Source organism: Ostrinia furnacalis, unplaced genomic scaffold (assembly GCF_004193835.3).
Source record: "Ostrinia furnacalis isolate ACB-3 unplaced genomic scaffold, ASM419383v2 OfSCF6011, whole genome shotgun sequence".
NCBI classification, from domain to species: Eukaryota; Metazoa; Arthropoda; class Insecta; order Lepidoptera; family Crambidae; genus Ostrinia; species Ostrinia furnacalis.
Window position 1 is genome coordinate 298618 of NW_021136250.1, and position 17893 is coordinate 316510.

Sequence of the window (17893 nt, forward strand, 5' to 3'; positions counted from 1 at the left end):
CACATGTTGTAACATTCATCTTGTTAATTAAAAATATTCACATTGTCATTTAAATAATCTATAACGGTAATCTAGCTTACACTTAGGAGAAATAATGCCATTGAGTACTACTAACGATGGAAATAAATGCAATCCATCAATTACACGATTGGTCAAGTCGCTCTACAACGGAAACATTACCCTCTCGGTTTACATACAAATATACATTATAGTACAGTTACGAGAATTTGCGTATTGTTTCAACATTCACTAATAAAATGGCATTAATATGGTATACTTATAAGATCGACCCTTAACGTTAAATGTATAGAAATAATAAAAATACATCATGCTCTTTGGCTTGCACGACGGAAAGTAACTCTACGTAGTTGATTCATAATAAAAAATATCATTACTTATCAAAGAGATCAATTCAGCAGAACCGTACAACAAAATATTCGTCCGATATACATAATACAGGAGTTTTGTGATATGCAACTTTGTGTTCAAAACAAATATTTGTAAATTCAAATAAACAACAATATTTGTATTTGAGCCATCTCTACGCACAAAACTCATACACACAACTACAAAATAAAAAATGCATATTACAAAATTTCATTATTAGCAAGATTGAAAGATTTTTCTCAGTCTAATTTACATTTGATCATTTGGCAATACTGTTAAAATTTCGTATTTAGTTACATAATACTTAAGATACGTTTAAATAAAGTTTAATTAATTCAAAAAGTACATTAGCTGTCGTAGGAAGACTAAATGTAATTTTAAATGAATGTATTTTGAGCCCATACATTTACTAATACAAAGTTTATGGAAAGATTACAATGCGTTTTCTAATATCAAACTGAAAAGAGGACAAAACAAAGGAACAGGAATACAAATTGGTATAATGGCACCTCGACATTCCACTTACGTTAATATTAAATATGTTTAAAAATAACTTTATATAAAAATTATTACACTTACAGAGATTCGAATAAAACAATGCAGTATTTATACAGTACTCTAACATCGGTAAGAACGATTACTTTTGTATGATATTTTTACATTGTAGCCTTTGTATACCTCTTCATTTATATACAAAAATATACATAAATGTCCGGTCGTACGAGCAACACATTTATTTATTGAGTTATTCTCACTAGTTCGCGTGAACAGCATGCCGTCTCTAAAAGTATTTCCCGTTTCCGTAATATAAAAATAATTAATTTTATAGAACACCATATCGCTCGCCGGCAGCGGGCGTTGCGCTCGGCACTTTAGTATCGGATCGATTATTACTTTTTATTCGATTGAGCAAATAATTTATTATCTCTTAAAAACGTAATTACTGTATTCGTCGAATTCGCTGAAATTATTACACATGTTGCGTGAATTACGTATGCAACAACCAGCAAAGCTAAGTGCATTTAGAACTACTAACGACTGAGTCTGTAATGGTTTACATCATCGTTGGTAAATCATAAAAGCACTGACATCACGATTTGTATGTAGAAAATATGTTAATTGATTATGGAATGCTTGCCCGTCTATCCGAGTAAATGCTATATTTCTCTTGAGTCGTCTACATCTTTACGTAGTATGCGCTAGTCAGGAGACACCCTGAACCCATCGAAATAATAAAAACCGACGTCGCAGGGCGCTTCTCTCTTCCAAACGATGTCAGTATTTTAAATATCCATCTGTATGTCGCTTACACTTGAGAGAAATGTACGTAATAGATGGAACTACTAAAATACGGACATCATTGAAGAGAAGTCTTTACATGTACATGAGAACCTAGGCTCGAAAGTAGCTTTATCGAGTCGTGGATTATTCGAGAACTTAAATAAAATAACAATTCCCAATATAAATTGCTATGGTACATTTCAGCTATTTTAATTAGTCATTGATTTTAGTAAATCTAATACTATTATAATACTTCTTGGCAGTGCCGGCCCACCCCTAAGGGTTAGTAATCGTCGACATAACGTCGAATTTATTTCAAGTATTATTTTCAACATACTATGTTTTATTTTCCGTATCGTTATCTCCAATTTCCTATTATTAAAAAAATACTTTCATGAAAGATCTTGAATCTAGTATGGAATCGACCGAATTCTATTATCACTTGTGCGTCTAGGTACGACATCGAAAACCGGTTAAGCATGAGCCGTATAATTTGATGACACAACTACCTATGTGTCGAAAGACATCAATTATACAAATACAGACAAAACAATATTGAAACTCTGGTCCTATTTCTACAATATCCATGGTATGTAATATAAACCTGCTATATCGATCGCACCAATAATGTAATTAGCTATCAAACACGTAGCTGTATGGAATTGTATTGTGATATGTCAACCATTGATCAACCATTTGATCAAGGTATTCGACAATCGCGTCGTCAGTTTCTCCTTTTGATATATTGTCAGTCTACTCTGTGATCATATACGAGTATGCTGACGTCAGAGCATTGTGTATATCCGTTATGGATCGTCTTTGTAGGCTTTATAGGGGAGGCACAGTTGACGTTATATTAAAACATAAAGTAGGTATAGTACGTTACGAGAAGACTAGCATGATGAAGCCGATCACTGTCACGCTATGGGTAATAATACGTCATAGAAAGGGAGTCTTAATAGTTCCTGTAAGTTTCTTGAAGGTTTTTAGAGCTCTAATACGCGATAACGACACGAGCTTGATAATGCTTATTCACAGTCACATGCTGGAACCTACACCTTGAGCTAGCCGATACATTAGTCTTTCAACATCAGGGAGGATACTAAAAGTGATCACTCTTCACTGGTCAGGTAGAGCAGTCACTGACTGCCGATGGGTTGCAGAGATGTGACGCGTTAAAAAAACAATTGCACCGCACTGCTTACGGCGGGCGGCTACAAGCACTAGTCGCAGCGTGGCGTGGTGTGCTGACCGATATAAGAGCGCGGGCGCGCGAATTCCTTGCGGAGTCGCCTATGTCATATGCAGGAAATGTGAGACGCTGATTGTGGCTGTATCGTCGAAGTGATTAACCTTGAGCTAACCGATTCTTTAGTCTTACTCGGACGATACTAAAAGTGATCACTGTTCACCAGTTGTTGGGCTCCAGAGGCGTTAAAACAATTGTATTGCGCTGCTCACGGCTAGGAGCTGTCGCGGCGCGCGTGCAGCGTGAGCGTGGTCTGTGAGGCGACGGAGGCGCGCGGGCGCACGTATCCCAATAGCAACGGCACGCCCGGCGCCGAAGTAATTATCCTTGAGTTGGTCGCGTCTTTAGCCTTTCAAAATCAGGGACAATACTAAAAGTGATCACTGTTTCGACTGTCGATGGATCCAGAGGTGTGGCGGCGCGTCACGGGCGTTAAAACAATTGCATTGCGCTGGCTCACGGCTAGGAGCTGTCTCGGCGCGCGTGCAGCGTGAGCGTGGTCTGTGAGGCGACGGAGGCGCGCGGGCGCACACGCAGGAAATGTACGACGCTGATTGTGGCTGTATCATCGAAGTGATCAACCTTGAGCTAGCCGATCCTTTAGTCTTTCAAAATCAGGGACGATACTATTTGATCACTGTTTTTGTGTTTACCACTGCGATGGGTTCCAGAGGCGTTAAAACAATTGTATTGCGCTGCTCACGGCTAGGAGCTGTCCCGGCGCGCGTGCAGCGTGAGCGTGGTCTGTGAGGCGACGGAGGCGCGCGGGCGCACGTATCCCAATAGCAGCGGCACGCCCGGCGCCAACGCGACCAGCTCCAGCGAGCCGCCCGCGCAGTACTCGTACTGTCAGACCTGGGCAATGGATATTAGTATTAATCACGAGGCGGTAAGACTTAAAATTACTGCGAGGAAAGTAGCGAGCCTCTATCTAGTACTCGTACTGTCAGAATTGGGTAATGGATATTGGTATTAATCACGAGGCGGTAAGACTTAAATTACTGCGAGGAAAGTAGCGAGCCTCTATCTAGTACTCGTACTGTCAGACTTGGGTAATGGATATTAGTATTAATCACGAGGTGGTTAGACTTAAATTACTGCGAGGAAAGTAGCGAGCTTCTATCTAGTACTCGTACTGTCAGACCTGGGTAATGGATATTAGTATTAATCACGAGGTGGTTAGACTTAAATTACTGCGAGGAAAGTAGCGGGCCTCTATCTAAGAGCCTCCGCTAAAGCTCGGTCTATTCCACTTTGATCACCTGGCTTTGATGACCCAGGTGATCAAAGTGGACTTCCAGCAATAATTTAGTGTCCTTTGATCACCCACGGATACGATTCCCTGGGTAATCAAAGTGGACTCCAGTTAAATTATTATTTTAGTGTCCTTTGATCACCTACAAACAAATCACATCTCCTCTTAATAGTCACATGTCCTACTAATTTTCGACACACATCCTCCTAGCGCCCGCGCGAGTATTAGCTCAGACTCTAAACTGGAAAACTATTTGTATTATGAATTCAGTTGAAATATAGGACAGTACCTATGTAAGTGATATAAAACTACGTCATTATTGGTCCGAATTAAAGCCTACGCTAAAACTTGCGCAAGCGCACACAGACGTGTCTGTATCGACAAATAATACGCAGAGTGGCGCGGATGCATGTGACGGGTTTCCACACGCGTCACGGGGCCATCCGCTCCGTGAAAGTTTTAGCAGCATAGGCCCTTATCAGACGTTTAGGGCGGCCCAACACATATTATGTCCAGATCGTGACGTCACTTGTTAAATTATACCACATGAAAGAAAAAGGAGCTTACCTTCTGCGCAGGTCGCATCTCGTACGACTGTGGATATGCGTTCGCGTATGGTTCACCTCGTGACCGCCCGCTCGGCCCGGGCGGGGCTGACGCTGTAAAGAACAAAATTATTTAGTATGGCGATTATCACACTGTACCGCGCTCCGCCGCGGTACGCGGGACGACAGATTTAATCATTGTATGCAAGTACCTCAGTTTGTATAGAAAACACGCGCGGCACAACACACTGACAACGCGTCTGCGCGCGGGATTCGTTATATGTATGTAATACTAATCACGCGGACCGCGGCGGAGCAAGGTGCAGTGTGATAATCGTCTATAATAGCAATTGACTATGATCAGTCTAGGAATATTACCCAATACTGAATTGGGTAATCAATACCAATAACGTCAAGACACAACTTCTTAAAAAAAAAACCTCTATTTTTATTTTGCTGTATAAATCGACTTTAAAATAGTTTGTAATCAATAACTACTTAATCAATAAGTTACCAAAAATATTGTGACGTCATAACTCAGAAATGATACATAAAATCTTGGGGTTGGTGCGTTTTGACAGCTCATAAATAGTATGTCAATGAGGGCTATCGTTTTAGCGCTCACCAGTTAGCGCCACTATAGATTAGTGTAGAGTAAGGTCCTGTCACTTGCTAGTAGCGAAGACAGTGGCACCAACTGATCAAGATGGCGCCACTGTAGAGTAAGGTCCTGTCAATCGCCAGGGGTGCCAACTGTTAAGTATAAAAACGATAGCCCTCATTGACAGCTATGTCCAGTAGCAAATTTTCTAAAACTAGAGGCCTGCACAAGAAAGAAACTAGGTAGAGGGTGGGGTCAAGAAAGGGGCGCCTTAATTTTATGACGTAGCGGGTGTGTCAAGAAAGGGCCTAGGTTATCTTTATAATGTAGGGGGTAGGGTCAAGAAAGGAGTTAGGTAAGCTGAATAATAACGCAGGAGGTCAAAAGGGCCTAAGTAATATTTATAACGTAGAGCAGTGGTTCCCAGCGTAGAGCAGTGGTTCCCAAACTTATTTAGTCTACTGCCCACTTTGAGAATAAATTATTTTTTAGCGCCCCCCATTTTTGTAGTCAAGAGTCGAGCTCAGTCGGTGTCTAAGAGTCCTCCTAGTAGATGACGCCTCCCAAGCCTCTACACAACGTCCCGATTTTTTTCTGGGTCTCTTACCGCCCCCCTTTAAGCCTGCAGCGCCCACACGGGGGCGTTATCGCCCACTTTGGGAAAGACTGGCGTAGAGGGTAGGGTCAAGAAAGGGGCGTGTCTAACTCACCGGGCGCGTCCCTATGCGCGTACGCAAGCGGCGCGGCGTATCCTTTGTGCGGGCGCGCGCGGCGGTGGCCGGGCCGCGGCGCCGCGCGCGCGTCCCTCTGCGCGTGACCCGTGGGATACCGCATCCTTCGCAGTGTGTTCAGGGGGCGTTATCGCCCACTTTGGGAAAGACTGGCGTAGAGGGTAGGGTCAATAAAGGGGCGTGGTCAACTCACCGGGCGCGTCCCTATGCGCATACGCAAGCGGCGCGGCGTATCCTTTGTGCGGACGCGCGCGGCGGTGGCCGGGCCGCGGCGCCGCTCGTGCGTCCCTCTGCGCGTGACCGGTGGGATGCCGCATCCTTCGGAGTGTGTTCATCGGCCTTCGGAGAGTTTCGGATAGCCGTCTGTGGATAAGTGATTGGATTATTATGCTGGAGGTACCGAGAGATAAGACTAAACATTACTTCTGGGTTGCAGCGCAGATTCAGCTTCACCTATGAAGCTAAATCTGCGTTTTCATGGCGATATACGACACAGTAGTAAACTAATTTACGTGTATAGCGCCATCTGTGCCTACTTTGTCTCAATTTTGTTAATTGCAATTAAGTTTTAAACAAAACTTGTAGATGACGCTACTGTACAGAAACCGAGGGCTCAAAAACTGAACTCCGACAAACGTCGGAGTTCAGTTTTTGGATAGGCAGGCAGGCTTCGACACTACACTACTTAGACAAAGGCGATGGATATTCGCCTTTGTCTAAGTAGTGTAGTGTCGAAGTAAAGTCATGTCGATATTCAGTAGTGTCGGAGTAACGTAATGTCGAAGTAACGTTTGTCGGAGATCAGTTTTTGAGCCGAAACCGAGATCTGTATTATACGCGACGACTGTGATAATATAATAATACAACTCTTCAATGGTGTTTCGAGCTCTGCAGTCTACTTTTAACGTCGATTGACGACAACAATATACAACTTTCAATACCGATCTTGAGTTTTTTATTCTCCTGTAAGTTCTAAATCACAATAGCGTCTTTAGAGCGTAGTCATCTAGCTATGGCCTGTACAACATCGACGCAGCGCTGGCTCAATGCAGGCGCTGGTGAATCGATGACGTAAGCCGCTAGTGTGGGGGAGTCGTTGAGACTTCTATGACAATCTTGAGTTTTCGATTCTTCTCCAAGTTTTGCAACTTGTTCCATGGTTGATCTTTCACCGACCTGGCCGGCGGCCGCTTGGGGTTGGACGAGGGCGTGTGCACGGCGCAGCACTTGACGAAGGCGCCGCAGCACACCACCAGCGCCACGCCGCCCAGCAGCACGCACCACCACTGCTCCGTGACCCACGCCTGCACCGTCTGCAGCGTGGCGCGGTTGAGGAGCAGGTTCTTGAGGCGGGCCAGAGGGCCTTCCGCGTCCACCGCGCGGCATTTGAGGAACACGTCGCAGTAGCCCTGGTAAAGAAAAGTTGTTCTTAGTTCTACATTTGATTAAGAGATGGCGCTGTTACGTCTTACATAGCGATATTACCAGGCTAAAAAAAGTAACCGTATCTTCACAGCATAAAGTTCAAATTATCCAAGGCCTGGTTAAGGGATAATTAGATTTCAAACATTTCACCGTGGTTGTTGAATTCAAGCTCAAATGGTTGTAAAATGTAGGCTACTTTTAACGTCCCAAATATAGCTTGCCCTAACACCACTTCGAGACAACATTATCAGCCAATACTGAGAAATGGTCAACCTTTTTAACTCATTGTTTGACGTTCATAATTTAAAATAAAACATTTCATTCCACTTCATTTCAAAAGCTGAAGGAACTCATTCTTTTATAAGTAGCCATGTAGATACTAACCTGGAAGTTATCACACGGCGATCCGGGTCGCAGACTGATCCCGCCCGCGGGCAGCCCGACTCTATGCGCGAAGTCCGCGGTACTCCGACACGAGTCCGGTCCAGGCCCGGTCTGACACGCAAGTTGACATAGCGCTCACCGGTCAACTACGGATTGTGTGACGCCGTCACACGCACGTGTTGGCGAGGATTATAGGGAGCTATCTTCCTATCCGTCACCTTAGAAGTAGCCATGTAGAAGCTATGTTCCTATCAGTCACCTTAGAAGTAGCCCTTCTAACTAACCTGGAACTTATCACACGGCGATCCGGGCCGCAGGCTGATCCCGCCCGCGGGAAGCCCCACTCTATGCGCGAAGTCCGCGGTGCTTCGACACGAGTCCGGTCCAGGCCCGGTCTGACACGCAAGTTGACATAACGCTCGACGATCTACCACGGACTGTGTGACCCCATCGCCGGAACGTGTGGGCGAGGATTATAGGGAGCTATCTTCCTATCCGTCACCTTAGAAGTAGCCATGTAGAAGCTATCTTCCTATCAGTCACCTTAGAAGTAGCCATGTAGAAGCTATTTTCCTATCAGTCACCTTAGAAGTAGCCATGTAGATACTAACCTGGAAGTTATCACACGGCGACCCGGGCCGCAGGCTGATCCCGCCCGCGGGAAGCCCCACTCTATGCGCGAAGTCCGCGGTACTCCGACACGAGTCCGGTCCAGGCCCGGTCTGACACGCAAGTTGACATAGCGCTCGCCGGTCAACTACGGATTGTGTGACGCCGTCACCCGCACGTGTTGGTGATGACGATAGGAAGCATTCCTTCATGTTCCATGCCAAGCAGATGGAGCCACTGCACTCGCCGTTTATGCAGAGTTGCGTGCCTAGAAACACAAGTAACGAAACGCGTCATTACTAATTCTCCGTCAGTTATGGTCATAGCAATAAGTTTGTGTTAGTAATTTTAAGAATATAATATGAGCCATGTCAGGCGCTTCGGTCGTAGTTTGATCAAGGCTGTGACTTCATTTGTTAATATAGTTGCAACCACACAATAGAAGATACAAATGACTTGAACGTATGTATATTGTAACCAATGATGCAGGAAGATTTTCAACAATATTGTATTCTATGTACTGTAACTGAACCTATTTATAAATAAATTAATATATAAATTAATTAATTTATAAATATATAAATTAATTTATTTATAAATAGGTTCAGCTTGTCAAGACAAAGAGTTTATAGCCAAAGTAGAACACTATTATATGTTTTTCTTCGTCTGCTAATTTCGTTATGGGTCCAATGACAGTTTGACAATCCCTGAGGTGACCTTGCCGTCACTGGTTGGGTTTAAAGTCAATTTGTAACTTTTGGTTGGGCATGGCTTTTAATGTTCACCAAGAAAACACTGCTTAATCAAACCCACAAAATTATTCGCTTGATTTTGTCGACGTCATAAAGCCCCTTACTCACCATTATTACACTTAGTGTGGTTCGGCATTGCTCGCGGCTCAGGACACTCGGCGGAGGCGCCGGAGCAGAATGCCGCGTGACTACACTCGGTGGCTTCCCGGCACGTGACATTCGCACGCGCGTGCGTGAACTGGCACGTCTGCGACTGGCAGCACGGGCCTTGTGATGGACTGAGGGGAAAAATAATGATAATAATGTAACTATTTGTGAAAGCTCTTGGATAACGTAAAATTTTAATAATTCCATGGAGCCTTGCGATGGGCTGAGGGGAAAAGCTGCAATGAGGTGTGAGAATAACATCAGCAAAGACTTCTGGGGTGTAGCGTTTCAACCTAAATGCCGTTCAATGTTATACAAAGGCCACACACACACCACGGCGGGGCGTGTGCTGACCGGTTTAAGAAGTTGAGGGGCTGTTTAGAATAAAAACTCCTTCTTGTTTAAGAAATCCGTGTGAAGCTAATTTTCACCTTGGTCCTGATCATCACTTTCATTACTTGAGATTCAGGCCAAACCTACCTGCATTGAGTGTTAGCCTTCCTCGTGCAGCCTTTGGCAGTGATATTCTTCTCCTTGTCGAAGGAGCTGAGCTGGCGCGGGTAGCAGCAGTGATCCTTGCACTCCAGCTCGTCGTACACAGTCGCAATCATCTCCGAAATCAAGTTCAGTGATTGATTTGTACAATAAATCAATCACTGAACCGGTCATCAAGTTTCTGAAGCACTATTATGTAACTGTGAGCAAACCTACCTGCACTGAGTGTTAGCCTTCCTCGTGCAGCCCTTGGCAGTGATATTCTTCTCCTTGTCGAAGGAGCTAAGCTGGCGCGGGTAGCAGCAGTGGTCCTTGCACTCCAGCTCGTCGTACACAGTCGCAAACCACGCCGACCTCAAGTTCAGTGATTGATTTGTACAATAAATCAATCACTGAACCAGTCACCACGTTTCTGGAGCACTATTATGTAACTGTGAGCAAACCTACCTGCACTGAGTGTTAGCCTTTCTCGTGCAGCCTTTGGCAGTGATGTTCTTCTCCTTGTCGAAGGAGCTGAGCTGGCGCGGGTAGCAGCAGTGGTCCTTGCACTTCAGCTCGTCGTACACAGTCGCAATCCTCGCCGACCTCAAGTTCAGTGATTGATTTGTACAATAAATCAATCACTGAACCGGTCACCACGTTTCTGAAGCACTATAAGTAACTGTGAGCAAACCTACCTGCACTGAGTGTTAGCCTTCCTCGTGCAGCCTTTGGCAGTGATGTTTTTCTCCTTGTCGAAGGAGCTGAGCTGGCGCGGGTAGCAGCAGTGGTCCTTGCACTCCAGCTCGTCGTACACAGTCGCAATCTTAGCCGACCTCAAGTTCAGTGATTGATTTGTACAATAAATGAATCACTGAACCAGTCACCACGTTTCTGAAGCACTATTATGTAACTGTGAGCAAACCTACCTGCACTGAGTGTTAGCCTTCCTCGTGCATCCTTTGGCAGTGATGTTTTTCTCCTTGTCGAAGGAGCTGAGCTGGCGCGGGTAGCAGCAGTGGTCCTTGCACTCCAGCTCGTCGTACACAGTCGCTATCCTCGCCGACCTCAAGGTCAGTGATTTATTTATACAATAAATCAATCACTGAACCGGTCACCACGTTTCTGAAGCACTATTATGTAACTGTGAGCAAACATACCTGCACTGAGTGTTAGCCTTCCTCGTGCAGCCTTTGGCAGTGATGTTCTTCTCCTTGTCGAAGGAGCTGAGCTGGCGCGGGTAGCAGCAGTGGTCCTTGCACTCCAGCTCGTCGTATCCGCAGTCGCACTCCTCGCCGACCTCCACGATTTTGTTGCCGCAGAATGCGCCCGCGCTTGCCGTCAGGCAGTTCCTTTTTTGAAAAAGAAATATTTTTTAATTTTTATTTTTTAATCTGCTTTGGAGTTATTATTTTTGAGAACCTAAAAGGTACCATTGACATAATTTGTCACTTAGCCGTATAAGGGACGATACCCATTGACCGGCGCACGTCGGAGCGCACTTACACGGCCGTAAAGAAAATAGTATTTTATTAAGAGCGTTTACGTCTAGCGTGGCATGTCAAGTTTAGGTAATTTCGATGCTATTTTTATTCACACTAAAATNAATGTTTGTTAAATCTTTTTCACAGTATTTTTATAAAAATTTCAGCTTGTAAACTGACGCTAAAGTGGAAATTTACAAAACCTGTGTGGACTTATCTTGATATAATTCTTGAATACTAAACTAATCGCAATATTTTCTCAATTACCTATTTAGACGACGAAATCGCCTAACTATTTATGCCTATAACATATTTGTAGTATTACTGGTTAATGATTGTAACGAGTTGAAAAAGTACTGTTTTTGCGCCAAACGGCGTAAACGCTCTTAACAGTTTTTAGAGTCGTAATTGCTTACAACTGATTAAATGACATTTCAATCCGCGAGCATGCTTCGGAAGCCGGTCAGCTCCGAGCGTGTTCCAGCGGATACACGCGCATACGTGCGCATTCCACCGCATTTTTAGCCGAACGAACGCTGCACTGCGCGCCGACTCGCGCCGGTCAATGTGAATCCTGCCTAAATGAACTACACTGCACCGTCCCACCCGTGTAATTGACAGGAGGCGCCACCGTCAATACCAGATCGCTGGTTCCGATTTTCGCCACTTTGGAAAACACTGAAATGTCATTTGTAGGAGGGCGCTGCCATAAATGCTGGGTCATTATTTCCGAACTTGGCCATTTGACGTTTCAAAATCGTTCAACTATAACAACAATACTTATAAATAATCAATTTTCTTTATTATTGACCTCAATATTCGAAGCACTCTAGCGCGAATATCGAGTAAATAAACGCATGGTTTACCTGTTATACCAATTTGCATTGCCATACAAAAATAGTCTTTAATTTCTACTGCCAAACATAAATTCAATTTTTAATAACCTAACTTCTAACAAGCATTACAATTAGCTAAGCTATTACATTTATAGCTTGCGGTTTACGAGCTGGGCTATAAAAACAAACTGGTTAGCAAAGGAAATATCTTTAGTCATGACCCCGTGTGGGGACCCGCGTATTAACGGCGACAGGTCGCTCAAAGGGCAGGCACTAACTGCCGATAATTACTTCCTGTTTTGACATAGAGCTTCCCGGTGGAACTGGAAAGATTTAGTGGGTAGAAAGTTGACGTTTTGTTGATGCGGGATTCATTGACTAACAACAGTAACAATAATTCAGACGCATGGAGACATTGTCCATTTCTTTGAGTTAAATTTATATACCAGTTTAGAAGAATATGGCCTTAGAAACTAATAGTTAGATACCCTACATACTACAGACTTTTAGTCGGCCGATTGTTAGGCCGGGCTGTTAATCAGTATGAACATGTATAGAAGTGCGGAACACTACACCGATTTGGTATCGCTCGATTAAAAGTCTGCAGTCTAGTGTGAATTGTCCGGTGATTTCTCGTGGGCGTGATATCACTGCATACATAGATGCAACGTTAACGCGACGAGCAAGCAGCATTATAAACTTTGCCGCGACTAAGGAACTACACTAGCATCTTTCGACGTTCAGTTCGTAAGTAACGAAACCCTCTCATCCCGCTGTGCGTCGCATCAACGCTGCGCAGGCGCTAGCAAGACGACGCGCGAAAGACGCTAGTATCTTCGTCTTCGTCACTAGACTCTTGGCAGAGTGGTCGTGGTCGTCACACCTGGTTTAGTGGCAAACTTCACAATCCGTCGCCATCCCTCCTTCGTCGTAGCCTTTCTTGTACACTCGTGGAGTGGACCAGTGGACCATTCATTGCGGTTTTGACCTGATCAGTCCAGCGTATGGGCAACCTGCCGCGCGCTCTTGTGCCTTCAACCTTCCCCTGCACGACAAGTCGTTCAACAAGGCGCTAGTATGAGAGAGGTCTAATAAATCCTTCCGATGAGGTGCCCTGAAGTTTTTCCCTAGTTAATAAAGGTATCATACCTCTTGCGGCCGTCGCGCACGGCTTCTAGCACGGCGTTGATGTTGCCGACGGGACGGGTAATGAGTAGGTACCACGTATAAAGTCTGGTCACCAAGCACGTAGAATTTCGTTCAATGACCCCAAGCTACAAATGCTTATCGCTCGCGCCTAATTATATTGCTGTCGCGACTGTGCGACGCGATGGGCGGCAGCAGTGAGCGTGCGAGCACGACAGCAATATAATTACGCGCGAGCGATAAGGATGCGTAGCTTAGAGTCATTGCACTCCCTGCCTCCTGCTGAATGCGCCCCCACCCGTTGTCAGTTACCTCACAGTTACAGAATGACAAGGACGAAGCAGCCGCTATGTATTGCAGGCAAGAAGGTTTCTTGCGTCCTGCATAGAGTACGGCGGTCGTCATGGCGACGTAGGTTGTAATGTCATGAGGACGTTAAAAATTTGTAATGGATGTAATAGGTATGTTATCTACATTCAAATACAATGTTTATAAAAGCGGAACGTGGATCGTGTGTTACGCCTCCTTTAGACGTGATTAGAAAAGGTGGTGGAACGCCAACCCTAAAATGTCATATCTCACTCACACAAGCATGGTACACGTTCGCCTGCACGAGCTTTATGACTGTGCTTAGAAGGCATTTCATACGAACTGTCGCGACCGCGAGTAGCGTCCGAGGTGTGGTTATGTAAAGCCTGGTCCGTGAGCACGTAGAATCCCGTCCAATGACCCCAAGCTACCCATCCTTATAGCTCGCGCGTAATTATGTTGCTGTCGCGACTGTGCGACGGGCGCCCGCAGTGAGTGTGCGAGCGGGATGGGTAGCTTGGGGTCATTGGACGGGATTCTACGTGCTCACGGACCAGGCTTTAGTGGCGTACCTCTTGCGGCCGTCGCGCACGGCGTCCAGCACGGCGCTGATGTTGCCGACAGAGCAGGACGAGAAGCGGCTGTTGTTGGGCCGGTCGCCGGACGTCGCCGACGCGAACATTATGTAGTTGCCCGCCGCGCCGCCCGGCCGGCACTCAGATGGGTAGTCGTGCTGTACACAACAATACATAATCGATTATAATATCCACTTTGTGGAAAGGAAGAACTTTACAATCGCAACTGTCAAATTTCAATATGTTTTTAGTCAAAATATCTACGGTTTTTGTTGTTTTCATATTATTTAAACTAATTGACGTGGAAAGCCGTGTGGTGACGGCAGAGTAGAATACATTTGTCACCAACCCCTACTCTTCCCACGGGTGTCGTAAGAGGCGACTTAGGGACTACACATCAAACAGAGAACGGGCAGCAGCGCTCTCTGAAAAACATCAATCTTTTAAACTGCGATCTCCAACCCGCCTGCCAAGCGTGGAGATTATGGCAAAACCCTCCATTATAGTGGAGAAGGCTCATAGTCCAGCAGTGAACTGTAAAGGGCTGTTGATGATGATTTAAACTAATTAAACAATATTAAAGTTGTAAACGCATCGAAAATTGTGGATATTTGATCGAAAACTGATTAAAATGGCAATGCCAGATTTTGTATGGAAGGTGGCGTCTTTTTTTTTTCGCGCGGCCATCGGCCAAACTTTGTTTTTTGATTACAAAATAGTGGAATAAACCAAACTTACTATGGCATGTATACCTCTAAACTCAGTCTGAACTGAGTTACGAGCATTAGAAGTTTAATGATTTTCATACTAGATTTGCTTTTTGCCCGCAAGTTTTGTAAGAAATTGTAACAAAATATTGCGCTATTTTTTATTGCGCTGATTCTGCTGCACACTGATGTCTGGATCCTTTAATGGATGGTATTGTTTGTTTACACATACAATGTCATTATTTTGTTGCAATTTCTTACAAAACTTGCGCGCAAACAGCAAATCTAGTATGAAAATCATCAAACTTCTGATGCTCGTAACTCATTTCAGACTGAGTTTAGAGGTATACATGTCATAGTAAGTTTGGTTTATTATATTTTCTTGATACTGATCGCAATCTATGTATGCAGTGATTTATTCTCAGCATAACAACTTACCGGTGATCCAAAGTTGTGTCCAATCTCGTGAGCCAACGTCAGCTGGCTCACTTTAGGCGGCACACGGCTGTTGTAGTTCACAAACGTTATGATGCCCGTATTCAGAGACCGCTTGGTACTCTGGTACATGCCGCCAATTGTCTCAGTGTAAGTTTTGTATTTCTCGCAAATGCCGCCTGAAGCACCGCTCGCACTGGCCACCCATGCTAAGCCTTTAAAGAAATAATAAATAAGTATCAATATTGAAAACACGGGATTAATTCCAACACTGCAACTCCTGTACAGCCAGAATCTACAGTTTGGTCTCCAATGAAACAAAATCAGTGAAGGATAGTAGTCCTGGAGATAGCTTACTGTCTATCCAGAAATGATGCTAGGGTACATTGAACTTCTAACGTAATTATAAAATATTGCCAACAATTTTCCTTAATGCAAATAAGGTCATTGAATTAATGATATTATTGTTCCATTAACATTTCAAGATAAAGAAAACAATAGTATTTCAATTAATTAAACGTATAGGAACCTCACACAACATGATTCATGTTATCCCTAAGTAAATGATAAGTAATTCCATTAAGGAAATAAATATTATTCAGGGTTCGAGGATATATATCAAGGGATATATATCAAGATATATATCGGATATATATCCGATATATATCAAGCCGGTTTTGATGATATATATCAACTTTTAAAATTTATTACTGTATTTGTACTTTTTGACATAAGATTTTTATTTTTTTAGTTGATTTTGCCGTATTTCAAAGATATTTTATGTTTTTACTTTATTTGTCTGATTTTAAGTTTTAAAAACATTAAAAACATGTTTATGTAACACATATGCAATAGTATTCATGAATAATACAATAAAATAATACTATGGCTTTCATACAAAATTGATATATATCAAAGTTGATATATATCGGATATATATCATAAATATCCGATATTTTGATATTTATAATAAATATCGGATATTTTCGAACCCTGATATTATTATCTTTAATGCATATTTATTTAGACACGTTAAAGTAAACATTGTTGATAAAAACCCTTAAGTTTTTTAAACATTCACTCTGAAGTACGCCCTTCGACCTTCGTAATGTTTATAAAAAAATACAATGCGATCGTTTGATAATAATGGTCGTAATTGAAAAAATATCCATTCTCGTATCGCTGTCTACGCCATATCTCGAGTTGGAGCTATGACTCATGCCTTGGACTTCACGCGTTGAATCACTAAACAAGTTTATGCATAGGTGCCCCGTCAAGATGTAATCATACGTCTTATTGCACGGTACGACTCGCTATGAAACCTTTGCCATGTTATTATGACAGTTAATTTTAGCATTGTACAGGAAAAACTGGTAATAACGTAATAAAGATTGTGATAGAGTCAGATAAAGCTAAGTAAGGACTTTATAAAGGAGTTATACTCGTAGAAAAATACTGTTTGTACATTCACCACAAAAAACTGACACATTGAAGATATGTACCTATACAAAATCGAAACAGCAATATTAAGGCGGTCTTACAGCAAGGAATCTCTTCCAAACAACCCGAGATATGACAACTGTGTGAGATAAAAGGGGAAGATGTAGCTAAAATAAATTATAGCTAAAGTACACACTTTAGCTATATTTTAGCGTTCATTCTTTGCACTGAGACACTAACCGATATCTTGTCTGAACGCACTAAGAGGGTAAAAAGTAATGGCCCGTATGAGTTTAATGGCTCTTATCATAATGGACATGAGGGTAAACACAGCAAGCTATTTTGTTTTACAAATGCTGTATTTTAGATAGCACAATACATTACTCCCTCATAAATAGTGGCAGTAAATTGGACCCTTTTTGTTAAGGCCTACAACGATCGAGTTATGAGAAAATATATTTATCGTCATCCAACTTATAGGCATTTATATCACGTGTAGTTGAATCTTTGAAATATGAAAATGTAAACACTACATAGATTAACAAAATTTGTGTAATTTTACATGCAACAGACCCAAGCCAAAGTAACAGAAGTGACAGTTATAATTTTGAAGTGGCTTTGCTCCGGCTATTTTACGTAGTTACTTCGCTCAGTGGAGCGATTTCCAAATTGCATTTTGTCAGAAATTTTACTTTGTCCATGGTATTCAGTTATTATCTATCGATTGTAACAAAGAGAACTACATGCCACTTATACCACTTACCAAGAGTCCCTCCAGTGAAGTCTCTGTACGTGAACACGTAAGCGAGGCAAAAGTCCTCGTGGTTTCCCAGCGAGTGGAGATTCAGGAAGTTCGACACATCGATGTTCTCGAGACAGAACTGGTTGGTCTCAGTCGCGAAGTGAACTGAGTTGCACATTGAGTCATCGTCGATCTGTTTGGGAAAAAATACAAATAATCATTTTTTCCTTCTTTCTTTTTCAAATAATTAGTCAAAGAGAAACTGAAGAGGAAATACAGGTAAAGTCATTGTTAAAACACAGACTTCCTAATTTGGAACCTTGACAATGGTGTATTGTTTAAACACACATTTCGTATTTAAAATATATCACGGCCATTG

General features: G+C 43.1%; 1 protein-coding gene across 2 annotated transcripts in view; it reads right to left on the bottom strand.

Annotated features, from left to right (window-relative positions):
- Window positions 1-3: 3 nt before the first annotated feature.
- Window positions 4-17893, bottom strand: part of kuz (zinc-dependent metalloprotease kuz) — a 68698-nt gene continuing 50808 nt past the window's right edge. The window contains exons 8-17 of one of the 2 annotated variants that reach the window (XM_028317043.1): window positions 17536-17707; window positions 15336-15547; window positions 14188-14348; window positions 11001-11192; window positions 9328-9497; window positions 8470-8735; window positions 7226-7458; window positions 6243-6412; window positions 4740-4831; window positions 4-3772 (exon numbers count right to left, since the gene is read on the bottom strand). In XM_028317043.1, coding sequence (XP_028172844.1) covers window positions 3767-3772; window positions 4740-4831; window positions 6243-6412; window positions 7226-7458; window positions 8470-8735; window positions 9328-9497; window positions 11001-11192; window positions 14188-14348; window positions 15336-15547; window positions 17536-17707 — 1674 coding nt within the window. In that variant the 3' untranslated portion in view covers window positions 4-3766. Of the gene's footprint in view, window positions 3773-4042; window positions 4062-4739; window positions 4832-6242; window positions 6413-7225; window positions 7459-8469; window positions 8736-9327; window positions 9498-11000; window positions 11193-14187; window positions 14349-15335; window positions 15548-17535; window positions 17708-17893 lie in introns of those variants that run through there. The other variant, XM_028317044.1, reaches the window with a different exon arrangement.